This window comes from Desmodus rotundus, chromosome 8 (genome assembly GCF_022682495.2).
Source record: "Desmodus rotundus isolate HL8 chromosome 8, HLdesRot8A.1, whole genome shotgun sequence".
Taxonomy (NCBI): domain Eukaryota; kingdom Metazoa; phylum Chordata; class Mammalia; order Chiroptera; family Phyllostomidae; genus Desmodus; species Desmodus rotundus.
Genome location: NC_071394.1, coordinates 114,459,107 through 114,474,334, shown reverse-complemented (window position 1 = coordinate 114,474,334; position 15,228 = coordinate 114,459,107). Strand labels below are relative to the sequence as shown.

General features: G+C 39.7%; 1 protein-coding gene across 2 annotated transcripts in view; it reads right to left on the bottom strand.

Annotated features, from left to right (window-relative positions):
- Positions 1–90: 90 nt before the first annotated feature.
- Positions 91–15,228, bottom strand: part of LOC112309504 (ubiquitin-conjugating enzyme E2 E1) — a 67,379-nt gene continuing 52,241 nt past the window's right edge. For both annotated transcript variants that reach the window (XM_053929568.2, XM_053929567.1), the window contains 3 exons: positions 4,641–4,773; positions 2,002–2,149; positions 91–881 (listed from right to left, as the gene is read on the bottom strand). In XM_053929568.2, coding sequence (XP_053785543.1) covers positions 784–881; positions 2,002–2,149; positions 4,641–4,773 — 379 coding nt within the window. In that variant the 3' untranslated portion in view covers positions 91–783. The remainder of the gene's footprint in view (positions 882–2,001; positions 2,150–4,640; positions 4,774–15,228) is intronic.

The following is a 15,228-nucleotide window of genomic DNA, read 5'->3' as shown; positions in this document are numbered from 1 at the left end:
CTAGGTTGCTTTAGTGCAAAGATCTATCAAGTTTAAAAGAAAGAATCTTCCAACTACAAAGGCAAAAGAAAGTAAATGAATACAGCAGTGTTAGGTGGTTGTTTTAATATTGTTTATTAGCACAGTAACAAATGCAGGCTTAAGTAGCCCACAACAAATAACCAATCCACTGAGCAACTCCTATTCCACGCCTTACAGTTAACAGCTTAAGGTATTTTACTACAGGTTTTCACGAGTCCTGATTCAAACCTCTAATCTTTTCACAATAGATTGGCATATAAAATAAAATACATAACTACTCATTTCCTATGTGGTGTCTTATAGCCATGTGTCCATTTAATATATACGAGATGACACTCTCTAAAAACTGTTAAATATCAGTGTTCCCTTCCAAGAAGGGAACAAGTTTCAATTCTTTTAAACAAAAAAGTATGTAGTCTTGGAAGGATGTCACATAAATGGCCATGTGTGCATTCTGTACAAAATTAGGCTGTTTTAAACTTACAGACTGCAAGCAACTGAATCCAAATGTCTATTCTTTTCTGTACTACATCTTAGCTTATATTGCAGAACTAATGACAGTTTTAAATGTTGCTATTATCAAATCTGTCTACTGTAGCAAGATACCTTAAGTTACAACAAAATCTTAAGAAATAAGACTGAATAATATCTGTTATAGAAATACCCTACTCTTTACCAACTCCCACCCTCCCCCACCCCTTCAAAATCATAAGCAGCTCTCTCTGTGACAGACAAATAAGGTAAGAATTGTGAAAACCCAGTTTATGTAGCGTATCTCTTGGTCCACTGTCTGGCCATTCTGTCATGTTCTGCTCTGTTGGTCATATACTGAGTGGCAATACTTCCCACCAAGGGGTCGGCTGGAAGAAAAGAATGTAGGTTACTTTGGAGAAAAGAAAAAGAATATTTTAAGTTTTAGCAAATAAGTTAGTGACAACTCGGGAAGAAATGTTTCAAGGTTGGGGAATCAAATCCATCTTTAAAACACCACTTTACCATTCTGGGTAGTTTAAAAAACGTAGCACATGGGGTGGAAAGTTCTTATCAAAACAGAAATGCTCAGGCTTTCACTACTGGCCTGGCTTTATGTCCGAGACTTTTCTTGCTGTTATGGGTCAGGGTAAATTCAATGGAAACTGGAATGTTGAGGGCTCCAGGCTACAATGAATATCCAGCTGAGTTCACATGACCTTTCCTTTCACTGAATGGCAGCAAATATGACATTGAGTACTGTGTGGTCCCTCTGGCTACTGCAATGTAACACTGTTTACCTGGGCCTAAGTATAGTGTTTTTCTAAATTCTAAATAGAATCTGTAATATTAAATTTTGTATTTGCTTTATTAAAATTTTTTTTTAATTTTTAAGCCCCCCCCCATCACAGTCTGGTAATCGGTGAGTATTTAGCAAAGAAATATCACTTTCAAAATTGACCACCACCCCAGTAAGCAGCTCTAGGGCAAGAGCTCAGTGAACTTGCAGACACAGGTGAGATTACACAGGCAGATGGCTCAACATTTGGAAGTCTGTGGTTGGTTTTAAGAGAACCATGTGAGAAATATTTACAGGGTGGAACAAAAGTAGGTTTACAGTTATAACTATGTGAAACAGAATTTATTCTTATGTTATTTTCCATTTTAACAAGTGTAAACCTACTTTTGTCCCACCCTGTACAAAGGGGAAAAAATGAGAATGACCAAAAAATGTGAAAACTTATGACAAACCGGAAACCTTCAGTTTAAAACAAATACCTTGTTCCTAGAACATAATTATCAATTAATGGTAGAGTTGCTGCTTTTTCCAACTAGTAGACTAAACTTCTCTTGATTAAAAATCTCTTTGCAAAGCTATTTTTGTCCTTTGAAAGCTGTTAGAAAAATAAAACCTGTACTTTATCTTTAGAACATCTTAGTTTATGTAGGGGAAAAAAGTATTTTTCAGGCAAGGAAGAAGAAAACAAGGTAAAGAATTATTAACCTTACCAGGATTACAGTCTGTAAGAAGTGAGCAGATAGAAAGGAGGACTTTAGAAATGGTTAGTGCTGGACTCCAATTATCTTTCAATATGTCCAAACAAATAACTCCTTGACTGTTAATATTACAGTGATAGATTCTTGTCCGAAATGTAACCTAAAAAATAAAATAGTGTTAAAAGGAAAACATCAAACAATGAAGCTTTTTACTAGGGTAATTTCTTAATTGAGTGGCCCTCATTAAAAACTTAAGTTTTTTAAAAGGTGAACAACAGTTTAACTAAAGCCGGTAAGAGATAGATTAACAGACTGTTTAATAAATCTGAGATTTAAAAATGTTCATTGTATAATCTTAGGGGCTGCCAATTTCATAAAAAATATCCATTGACAAAAGGCAAGGTAACTTAAGTACAATATTTCTTGAATTCATCTTGAGCACTTTTAATGTTTTAAATATTTTTGTAACATTTCCAAGTTTGAATAGCTGATTGCTGACCTCTTGTGTGAGCTGGTAGTACTACAAGTAAGCTTTACAATCATAAATTCAAACTAAGGCACATAAAGACAATTAAACAATGACCACACACCCAAAGAGCTGTATTTAGGAAAGAAATATCATGTTCAAAATTGACCCCAAAATTTGAAGGTTTTTTTCCTTTTCTGACCTTTATATTGGATCCTGCAGATATCCTGTACACCAAAGTCACAGAATTCACTGTAATGGAGTCTCCACAGGTGAGGAGACAGACAGAACTACCTGAGCCTGGGTTATTTTCTTTGGTCTACTTTTTATTTGTGAAATACCCTGGATCATTCCAACGTAAAAATAACCTCTAACTTACCATTTATTTTGACTGACAGACTTTCAATCACTTGCTTCTGCAATTGTGTGTGTATTTAACAGTGTGCCCTGTCCCCAAGAAGAGGTTTTCCTTCTGACAGTGTGACTGAGTCACAGACTGCTGTTACAGGAGGGAGATGGTTTAGGCAATCCCACCTATGCTGGACGAGACATCCAAAGCCTGGAGGGTAAGACTTTTACCACCAAAAGATGGCAAGGAGTAGAATCTAAGGCTTTGGCAGAAGATTCTGATTCTTAACTGTCTTAGTGCATGAACATTTTAACACCATTTTAAACTGTTTAGAAACTTTTTGTTGAGTGGAAAATAGGGGATAAATTGCTGTGTTACTATAAATACAGTAGGAAGCCCCTTCCTTATCGGTGGTTTTGCTTTCCATGAGTTCAGTTACCTATGGCCAACTGTGGTCCAAAGATATTAAATGGAGAATTCCAAAATAAACACTTGATGTTTTAAACTGTGAGCCATTCTGAGCAGCGTGATGAACTCTCACACTGTCTTGCTTGGGATATGAATCATCCCTTCATCCATACGCCTCTCACTCACAGCCATCTGAGTCATCAGATCAATTGTCAAGGTATTATAGTGCTTGTTCATGAAACCCTTACTTTATCCAATAATGCTACACTCACCTAACTCCTATTGTAGTATACTATGCTCTACTTTATTATTAGTTGTTCTTGACCTCCTACTATGCCTAACTTAAAAATTTAACTTTATCATAAATATGTAGGTAAAGGAAAAAACAGTACAGTTAACCCTTGAATGTGGGTTTGAACTGTGTGGGTCCATTTGTATGCATTTTTTTCAAGAAATACGGTAAGTGTATTTTCCCTTCCTTGTGATTTCTGTAATAAACATTTCTCTAGCTTATTTATTGTCATACATATAACATACAAAATATGTGTTAATCGACTATTTATTGGTAAGGGTTCTGGTCAGCAATAGGCTTAGTAGTTGAGTTACGGGAGAGTTGAAAGTTACGTGTGAATTGTCAACTGCACAAGGGGGTCAGCACCCCTAACCTCCATTGCTCAAGGGTCAACTGTATACTGACTTGGTATTCTCTGTGGTTACATGGATCTGCTGGGGTTCTTGAAACATACCTCCGGGGATAAAGGGGGGACTACTGTAGCAGGACCATACAAAGCACTTATTCCTAGAAGTGGTCTCTGCCAAATGAGGCAAAATGAACCCAGGAGTGTTCTCTATGTGTTCAAATGTACTTAAGAGATTCATTAAGACAGGAATTGTTAATTGGTGTGCTGCAAGAATTTTTAAAACATGCAGTAACCATTTCAGTCAGGGGCACTAACCTCTTTTCCTTTAAAAGTAAAGAAAATGAGCCCTGGCTGGTGTGGCTCAGTAGATTGTACACTGGCTTGCAAACGAAGGGGTTGCTGGTCTGATTCCCAGTCCGGGCACCTGGGTTGCAGGCAAGGTCCCAGTAGAGGATGTGCAAGAGGCAAACACACACTGACATTTCTCTCCCTCTCTGTCCCTCCCTTCCCCTTCTGTAAAAATAAATAAAACCTTTAAAAAAAATAAAAAAGTAACAGCTATCACAGTAATGCCCCCGTCTGGTGTCAGATTGTCAAAAGAATGTATTTTTGGTGTGCCACAGAATTTTAGTGATCAGTTTATGTGTGCAATGAGGTGAAAAACGTTGAAAAATCGCTCCATTAAGATATAATACAAACCTATTTTTTGTGATTAAAAACAATTTTAAGAGCTTCAATAATCTCTCATGGGAGTATGAAATTTTAGTATAAATCGGGAATTTCTTACCTTTGGAGGCTTGAAGGGGTATTCTGGTGTAAAAGTGATATCAAGGAAGAATACACCGCCCTCATACACGGATCCCGGCGGCCCTAGAATGGTTGATCTCCATTCATAGATGTTGTCGCCTTTGGGGCCAGCACTGTGAAATAATACATCAAAAGACAAGTAAGTGATGGTGGCACCATCCCAATCAAAATAAGGAAAAAGATCCCCTCTCCTCTCCCTTTTTCCTTAATGTGTGGATTTCCTCTACAAAACAGCAGTGTCTTTCAGACACAATCTGACGCAGGACTGCACCCAACCCAGCAACCTTAGGTCAAGTACATTGAATAATAAAATAATGATCAACCCACTCTTACACTAGCTGTGAATAAGCAAGAAACTCCTCCATTCTCAAAGCTCTCGACACATCGTAAGAAAATGTAAACACTTTAAAAAAAGAGAAACACTCCTCAGCACACAGAAGGTCTTTGCTCACAGCTACATCATTTCTGATGACATTTTAAGCACAGAAGTTTAATTTCTGACCCACTGACAGGAGTTCTTCCTTTCCCATTTATCTCTCTAATCTCACCCTAAAAGGAGTATAATAGTCGGCAGTTCCTTTTACATTATAAACTATGTTGGGAGGAGGAGAATAATGAAAATACCCAATTACAAGTTATTCAATTTTCATTTCAATATATATTAAAGTCCAGACCGGTTCTCTAAATATTGTAATTGGAATGTCAATCTATCCCATACCTGTTCAATCACTGTATTTACACTTAGTTACACCATAATTTGGCCATTACAGAGTGCTCTGGATTCAAAAGTACATTAATAAAAATATAAAAATACACACCTTCAACTCCAAGACCTATGAAGAGCTTAATATATCCACCCAAACAAGCTAAGTATAGTACTCAGACACTGAGGAGAGAGACAGAGACGGAAAGCGTGGGAAATGGTTTGGACAGTAGAAGGCCTCACAGCGTGACACCACCACTGGTTACACAGCGGTTAACTCACACATTTCATCTCCGATGTCTCAAACCTAACCGGTAACAGCTGCTTCCAGGCTAATGCTGTCTATCAGCCAAACCAAAAGGCCTTTACTTGGAGAGACTTACATACCAGTAGATACAATGAATAATTTCTACAGAGCAGGCAAAACTGCTCTTTAAGTAAATGTATGGTATGAATTGGATTCATTCACTCAAGCACTTGTCGAATGCCCATGTGTTAGGCAGAGTGTTAAATGTCAGAGGTTTCTATGATGAAGAACACAAAAATACCTTGGCTTCAAGATGCCCCTGCTTACCTGGAGAAAATGTCCAATTCCTCCATTTAATTTAAAAGAAAGATGAAATGAAGAGAAAGGGGGGGGGATATAAAAGACAAAAGAAAAAACCCACTGATCTACCGTACCTGTGGCCCTAAACTGTACTTTCCTCAAACCAACCATAGATTTTCTTTTTTTCAGTCTGAAATTTCGAGTGGAAGAAGCAACAACATATGTTAGGGTAACAAGCATATAAAAGAAAACCATAAAGAATGAAAAGGAGGGGAATCAAAAGTAGGGCCAAAGAAGGGAGAAAACATGGACAAAAAGAAGAGGGGCTAATGGGAAGAGCAGGGCCCCGAATGGTCAGGAGGCACCAGCTACCTCACAGGGATGTTTTGATAATTAAAGTAAGGGGGAGGGCTGGGGGGAGGAGGACACTCTGCTGTGTAGAGCAACAGACCCCGGTGAAGGTCGTGAGCACTACTGTTACACCGTCATTCCTACTGGCTCACACAGCGTGGTTCTTTAACATCTTGTGATAGGTATTCCCTGCAACCGTCAAAAACTTGTTTCAGACTGGATATACATGAAGAGAGAGACCATTAACACTGTCTCTAATACGAAGTTGTACTTAAATGCAGAGATCTTTGAGTTCAAAAAATAAAAATTATAAAAACATGGCTTCTTTCTTTTTACATGACATCTGACCATCATTTTCTCCAGGTGGGGTAAAGGAGAGCCCTGAATCAGCCCTCTCCCACTGGAACACACGGTAAATAACCCTCTAGCGAAAGGAACCACGCCATGATCACTGCTTCACAGCCCGAGGTCACAAATGGTCCTTGGCCATCCGAGGTTTGCCTTCCTAACTACACATTACACACAGCACAGGTACTTGGCCAGAAAACCTACAGACACTGACTGATACAGCTATGACACCTCTTATCAGACTAGAGTTAACCGAAAAGTGAACTAAGTAGATGAAGACAACTCGAATGCAGATGTTGCAGATAGAAAGAGAACTGTCCCCTTTTATTTAGTTCATGATATCTGAGACTTGAAGGAAAAAGGCTACTGTAAACCTCCACCCCCATCCCCTTTCCAGAGGAACCAAGGCAGGCCATCTAAAACCCAGTATTGGCAGCATTCCAAGATGCCACCTAAAACTCCAGTGGTTAGTACCATATACTTTTCCTCATAGTCAGCTTGGTGACACTAAGAAAGTGACCTAGAAAAAGCAAGAGTAAAACAGCCTAACCCTAGACTTAGTCCGATTCTGCTGGCCCTTTAGTTTAGAAAAAAGATAAAAGAACAACAAGGTTTAACAGTATGCCACTACAAGTAGATTTTATGGAAAATCGGTAGTTTCCAAATAAGATTCCTGACCACTCATGCCAGGCCTACTAAGTTTGTAAGAGGGACGGGACCCAAGAATCTATATATTTACAAAGCTCCCCTGGTGATTTGTAAGAAGGTGGTTTGCATTGGGGAACCACTGGCACAGGTTACGGGAGGGAGGACAACCACTTCAGAATATGAGCCTTAACGTCGCACAGCTCACCGCCCGAGATATAACTAGGGGTCCAAATCAAGATCGCCACTTGTTTGTAATTAGCTTTCGCTTTGGGTGTAAACTTCTCTGACAGTTCAGAAAGAAAGTGTGACGAAAGGGAGCTAAGGAATCAAAAACACAACATAAACATAGCTATGTAATAACAAAACAAAAATGGGGAATGAATGCGGATTACGAGAAAAATACTACTAAGTAAAAAGATATCCCATGCAGTAGAAATCACACAGCATGAAACAGGAGCCCTGAGCCCTGGAGAAGGCTTAGCAGTGTGGATCCCCAACTTGTGGGTCCTCAACCAGGGGGCTCGGAACGACCACTGCAGCCTGAATAAAAACTTCGGAGGCTCTTTAAAGCTGCTATGAGATGAATTCATGTAGCTTTTTGTCATATGCATTTTCTTAGCCAGAAAATAAAACAGAAATTATGATAGAGGCCTGCAAAACTTCTTAATTTTTCAAGTTCTCACCGGAAAATTTAGGATCTACAGACCCATTTGGCCGGGGGGTGAGGGCAAGGGTTTGTACAACTCCCACAAGGCCACTGTCAGGGAGAACAGGGAACAAGAGAATCTTTCCATGAGACTGTTCAGGGAAAGATCTCTTCCAGCACCCCACCCATTTCTCTGTAAAATGATTAACCAGGTTTACCCTCAGGTCCGTGAAAGCTTTCACCAAGCTTCTGTCCCCTCCCTTTAACAGAAGATACTTTTGATTCCACAATAAGAAATACGACTTCAATTTCAAAAACTGGTTGAAGTATACTTTAGAATGATATGCATTTAGTTAAATTAGTAATCTAAATGATTAGAAAGTATGGAAAGTTCTCAATTGGAGATGGGAGGGTTGAAATGAAAGTATTAAGGTGAAAACAAAAAAAAAAAATACATATCCCTGTTTGAAGATGTTGAAACTTGTGTTTAGAATCTTTGCACGAGGCTGAGGCTGAGGCAGCAAAACAAGACCATGCTTTTGGCTTTCAGATTTTGTCAGATTTCAGGTTTACTTGTAACAAAAGCACTTTTCAAAATAAAAGTATAATACTTGAACTTTCATACAAGGCAAGAAAGAATTTTGCTCTTAATTCAGTTTTTCTTCCAGTCAAAATAAATACAACTGTGGCAAACATTTTAAGAAAAAGAATAGTCATTTCTAATTTTGACACAATATTTTCTTGTTTCCGTAATGGATTCTGACTTCACACGAATCCATTAACATTAGTAGCAGCAGTTGTGAACCACAGCACTCTTCAGTTGGCACAGGAAGGTCGGTCTGCTGCCTGACCCGCACCATCCCCATTAAGTGAACTCACTGACAAGGACCTCTAATAGCCTCTCCTGCGATCCCAGATACTCATCTTTCCAGTGCTCACTGAACTGAGTGGCTACAGATCACATAGTTCTTATGCCTCATCATTCAAAGCAAAGAACACTGAAGTGGTAGTAACTTTTGCTCAACACATATGATTTTAAACAATTTGAACAGCATAAAATGTAATCAATCAATACAAGTCACTTAAGGTATAATTCCTAGAAGTTAATAAAACAATTTTAAAAACATTCATTAGAGCAGTCTTACTAAAATTTAATGTGCTCTCTGGACTCACTTAAAAGTTTCCAAGATAACCATATAATAAGCTAATATATAAACTTCATTTTGTTTTAAAATTGTTTTTTGAGTCCTCCCCCATTCCCATCCTCAAATACTAACTTATTACAGACTACTCTACTGTTCTTCCATTTCAACAGTTAGAAACCAAAGCTGCATTTCAATTTTCATATGGTATCACCGATTTCTTACAAAGAACATTCTGGAAGCACGGTAAAACTTATAATCAATTCTTAAAAAATATCTGTGATCAATTTTTAAGGTTTTTATTGGGCAAGGTTCCTCTTGCTTACAAATATTTTAAAAACCCTGATTTAGATGTTATCTTAGACATACTTCTTAAAAGCTTGGTTATCTGATTTTATACCCCAGAAAAAAGTGAGGGATGAGAGAGAGGTTGGTAAGATGGAAAGACAAGAAACATGTTACAAGTAAGCATTTGGGCAGTAGCAGCAGCAGGTGAGCGTGAAAAGGGGCACGTTAGCAAGTGTGCTGACCCATTTCAAAAAACAGTAGAGGCTCAGGATGAACTGAATTAGAAACTGAGTTCTACCCATCTAAAACTCCCAAGTAATTGCTGATATTATTCCACAGTTCAATGACGGTTTTCAAGAAAACAAAGCTGACACTCGGAGCGAACTTTATCACAATTTCCAAAACTAGATGGGGCAAGGATGGCTGATTGGCTACTCCATGTCTAGTCTCTTCTTTGTAGGAGCTTCATGATAAAGTAAACTAGTTGCTCATATAAAATGCATTACATCACCAAAACCCTGACACAAATTCCACATTTCAAAACAGTAGCCCTAGAGCAGTGGTTTGTAACTACAGGTAATTTTGCCCCCCAAACCCCTGCCCCCAGAGATACTTGGCAATGTCTGGAGACATTCTGAACGTCACAACCAGGAAGGCGGGTGCTACTGGCTCCCAGTGGCAGAGGCCAAGGATGCTCCCCAACATCCTATACACACTGGACGCTCCCCACAAGAAAGAATTCTCTTGGCCCAAAATGTCAAGTGCTAAAAACTGAAAATCCTGCATTAAAGGAAAGAAATTTACTCCAAAGTAAGCTAGTAAAGGGAAAAGCTTCAGTTTGAATCCTTATCTTTGTTTTCCTGCTCTGTGCCTGGTACAGGAAAAAAAAAACTTTCAATGTACATGGTTGTTATTAAAAGTTAGACTTGCATATACCCTACATTCCTGTAGACCCTTGCTACTCAAAATGCAGTCCTGGACAAAGCAGCATCAGCATCCTCTGGGAGTTTGTTAGAAATGCAGACTGCACCCCAGACCTCCGCATCAGACTGTGCAAATGATTCTTCTGCACTATAAAGTTTGAGAACTCAGCTATAGATGACATCAGTGCCAATGGATACCAGCTCTTTCTAATTTTCTAGATTTAAATTACCATTTGTATTATCATCCTCTCTCCTTCACTACTTCTAATTCTTTGCAGTATGAATAGTATCAACCCTGGTAATGCTTACAGGAAGAGATACACAATTAGATCTATATTCCCTGTAACAAACATACTACTCACAATCTATTAATTTACTCTACTTTTGCTAAGAAATCCAAAGACAGTATGATAAAATAATATGAATGTAGCAATCTATGAGAGGGAATCCTCATCTCCCATAGGGGTCTCCCAATAGACATACTCGCTAGGGAAAGCAAGCTGCCTTCTCCTTGAGATCTACTTAGCACACTCAGAGGAATCTTAAAAAAAAAATAAAAACAAAAAACTTGTGTCCTCAGCATCCTTTCATGAAACAGCAGCCATTAGTAACCTAGAAGTTGAGTGGCAGAAGGAACTTGAAAAATCAGAAAACCTCACTATGGTGATTGACCACGCTGGTGACATGGTGAGCGCCAGTAAATAGTGGGGCAATCACTGCCATAGCCCTAATAACCAAGCTAGAGAGGCCTCCTCATACAAGGTGGTACTGCTAGGGATGTACCATTCAGGTGACTATCCCCTAGAAGGACCTTTTAGACAAGGGCCAACCTAAAAGACTCCCAGAAAAGCTGGTGCCCACTTATGAATTCACCACCAGTAGTATCGGGTGTATCTAAGCAGTTACGCTGGGACAGAGTGGCCCAAATGGGAGGGAAACTAACTCGGAGACTTAAGGGGTGAAACAACAGGAGCATGCCCACCGAGGCCTTCCCACAAAGCCCTTCCAAAATCCTGTTACCCCAACCAACGCTGAGGAAATGATGTCCACTGTCTTCCTCCAGCACAAAGTAGGTAAACCTTCAAAAGAATTTGGTATAACTTTTCATGACGCACAGAGCTGATTTGAGGCCTACAGAAGCTGTGAAGCTTTTGTGGAATTTGTTCCAAACCAGAAAGAGAACGGATCTGTTTGTCGGTATTCACACAGAATGCAATTGCCTTGTGGGTGCACAATCTCTCTCACATCAGATTTTATTTCCAGACAGTAGTCATTTCCCACATAATAGTAATTAACAACATTTAGTAAGCTGTTCAAAAAATGCACCACTCACTGTTTAGAATTACATGACAATGTTTTCAAATTAGGTAATAACGAAATACCACAAAAAGTCCAATCTTACCCAGTTAGCCATTCAATTGTAATTTCAACTTATGCGCTGCGGTAATAACATAGCACTACTGGAAATTTACATTCTGATACTAAAAAAGAATAGATACACATAGAGTAAGGACACAGTTTTAAATAGAAAACTATTTTCAAGATAATTTGGGAAGACTCCAGTGGAGATGGGAAAGGAAGACCTAAAAACCATGGACATCAGGGGGCCTCTTACTCACAACTAGGAATGGCTGGGTATGAACATTTAATAAGCTGAGCTAAGAAGGAATCATGCTTTAAGTTCTGGCCTATTAACATAGAAGTGGGGGTAGGTAGCAAGCACGTAAAATGACAAACTAGTCCTTTGTCAAGGGCCTAAAAGAAAATGGGGGGTGGGGTGGGGGAGCTGAGGAATAACGCACAGGAACAGTTAAGGAAAATTTAAAGATCAACATCCCATGTGTCTCAAAAGCTATTTTCCTATGCAAGGTTAAACAGGTACATAGGTACTCAGCATAAAGGTGGATCAAACAAGCTCTTTTCTAAACAAATCTGACTTAGAAAATTCTAATTTGTTCCTTCCCCAGAAGTTAAAAAAAAAAAAACAGGGCCAGAGCAGAATGAAGTATTAAGGCCACAGTGATTACTCCTTATTCTCACTAGAACAATCCTGAGCCAGGACATCTGCCTTAAGAGTCAAGTGGCTAAGTCCTGATTTTTTGGTTTCAAGGTTTGCATTAGCATATATAAAACTGTTACCTAAGTAAGTAGCTAGAAATCAATTAACAGTCTCTGGCTCTTACAGTAACCAGTTCACAGGGCTTACCAAGCACAACCAAACCTTCCACTGAGCTAACTGTACTGTGCGTGAGGCAGCTGGGGGAAATCTTTAGACTTCTTGAGGGGATATGGTGCAACTGTTAACCCTTGTACCCTCCTCACAGTCAGTGCTGATCCTCAAAAGCAATAGTGACACACACAAAAACCTACTGAAAGGACACCAACAGTCTCAAAAAGGTTTTACTCAATTCTGAGAAACAATTCTAGAACACACCTTGGACTATGACATGATCATAAAGGGTTCCCATTCACTCACGCTCATGTCCTGAACAGCTTCCACACTGCAGCTGCCACCAATCAGACTGCAGGTGGGCAGGCAGGAGTCAGCATGGTGAGAGGGAATTGTGGGAAGTGAGGTAAGTGTAAACGAGCAAGAAACAGGTTCAACATCTTGCATAGAGCAGAGAAAGAGCTGCCTGAACTATCTTACCACGGTAGCTTTCTTTGTCACTGATTATGTGGTATGAATTTATAATATTTTTAAAAAAAATTAGTTTATTGTTCAATTACAGTGAATTTATAATATTTCTTTGTTCGGTAAATATTTTATTTAGTAATAATAATTTTACATTTTATTATCACCCCCTTCTGCTATTAAAAGTGTTCTAATTTGGCCCCGGTCAGTGTGGCTCAGTTGGTTGAGCATCGTCCTGCAAACCGAAAGGTCGAGGGTTCAATTTCCAATCAGGGCACATGGCTAGGTTGCCCATTCAGTTCCTGGCTGGGGCACATATAAAAGGTCACCAGTCGATGTTTCCCTCCCTCCCTCTCCCTCTCTCTGTCTCTCCCTCTTCCACTCCCCCTTCCAATCTCTAAAATCAGTATGTATGTCCTCAGCTGAGAATTAAAAAAATAATTGAAAAAAAAGTGTTCCAATTTGGATGATATAGTTAACCTATTTGTGAGGGGATTTCAGAACACCTTCCTGTACTGCCCAAATCAGCTTGGAACTCCCCTGCCAGTCTTCATTCTAGCAATTGTGGTTCTTGGTCCTCAACCTGCATCCGCCTTCAAAGGCTTCAAGTAAACACCCAAGCATGTGTGTCTCATCTTAGGTCCAGCTCCCTGCAGCTGAGGGTGAGACCTTCAGTTACCGCTGGCGTTCACATCATCAGGGAAAGGCTAGGCAGGGCTTCTTCCAAAACCCTTTTAGGAGGTCCACAGGTCGAAACTATTTTCATAATTCTAAACACGATTTGCCTTTTTTACTCTGATTCTCTCACATTTTACTGGGAAGTATTCCTGAGACTGCATAAGGTGCGCTACGGCAACAGACAACCCAGCTGTCTTAAGTCAGACATTGAAGGAATTTGCAAGTTTGTAAAATAGTTCCACTGTTAAGGGTTTTTTTTAGATTGGTAAAATAAGAGATATTTTTCATTGAAAGTTTTTGTAATTTCAAACGAATTGTACATTATATGTCTTAGCCTTTATTTTGGATATAGTAAAAATCCATAATTACTAACCATATCAACAAAAGCTCTTTGGGGAGGTTTGTATAATGTTTAAGACTGTAACAGTATCCTGAAACTTTGAGAACAGCTGGCTGTATTATTTTTAAATGCTATTAACACAACTGGCTAACCTTTAAAATAAGTGTTTGACTTTTACCCCAGTCACATATTAAAAAATAACTAAAAGTTTTAGGAACTAGAAGAAATTATAAATGAAGAGGCTTATATTTGGGAGAGTGGGGAAAGCCGTTTTTATCTTGACAACCTGTAGCAGAGTCTGTCCCTGCCTCACCTACACCCCGCCTGCCTCAAGGTTCTCCCGCTCCTATTGGCTCCCAGCTGCCCCATCCACATCTCTCTGCCTGGAAACTGCTTCGTCCATGGTACCTGGCAGGGAGTGCGGGTAAAATCAACTCTCTGTTGTAACAATTTTACAACACAATCCACAGACACTTTGACATTCCTCCAAGAAGTAAAGCTTAATTCCCTTCCCTCTGAATACAGGCTGGTCACAGTGATATACAGGTGATGCAGTGTGACTTCCCAACCTAGGTCCTTTTTAAAAAATTGAGATGGTTTTCCCATGGCTCACATGCAGCTGTGTGTCTCCCTCTCTCTCTCTCTGGGCCCTGGGAATAAAACACCACGTGAGAAGTCTGACTACCCTGAAGCACACATAGTGGAGAGACCAGGGGGAAAGACAACACTGAGTGGGGGTGCCTGAGAAGCTCCCCGATGTGCCAGCCCTGTGATTTGAGACTTCCCAGCCTAGACACCAGACACATGAGTGAGAAGTCTTTGGGTGACTCCAGCCTCAGCCTCTGTGACTGCAGGAAAGCCAGCCCCAGTCAGTCCTCACCTCCCCCCCATGTATGAGTGGTCTACACCACAGTTGAGGGTGTTGTGTAAGGCAGCAATAAATAACTGGAACACTCCCCAAGAGCAGCCCTTAACCAATAGCTAATTGTTTGGATGGGGCAACTCTGAAGCAGGTGCTTTAACCCAATTCCCCAGAGTAACCTTCAGGCAACTTCCACTGGGGGAACTGGCTAATAAGGCATCCTTTATTGCTGGCATTACTTCCCACCTCTACTTTTGCTCCTCAAAACCATTAAAGAAAGCTACAGCTCACCCTTAAACACCAGGGCTAGGGACACGAACAGCCACAGCTGAAAATCTGCATTACTATTAGTCTACTATTAACCAGAGCCTTACCAGTAACACAGTCAATTCACACACATTTTGTTTGTTACATCATATACTGTATTCTTACAGTAAAGTAAGCTAGAGAAGAGAAA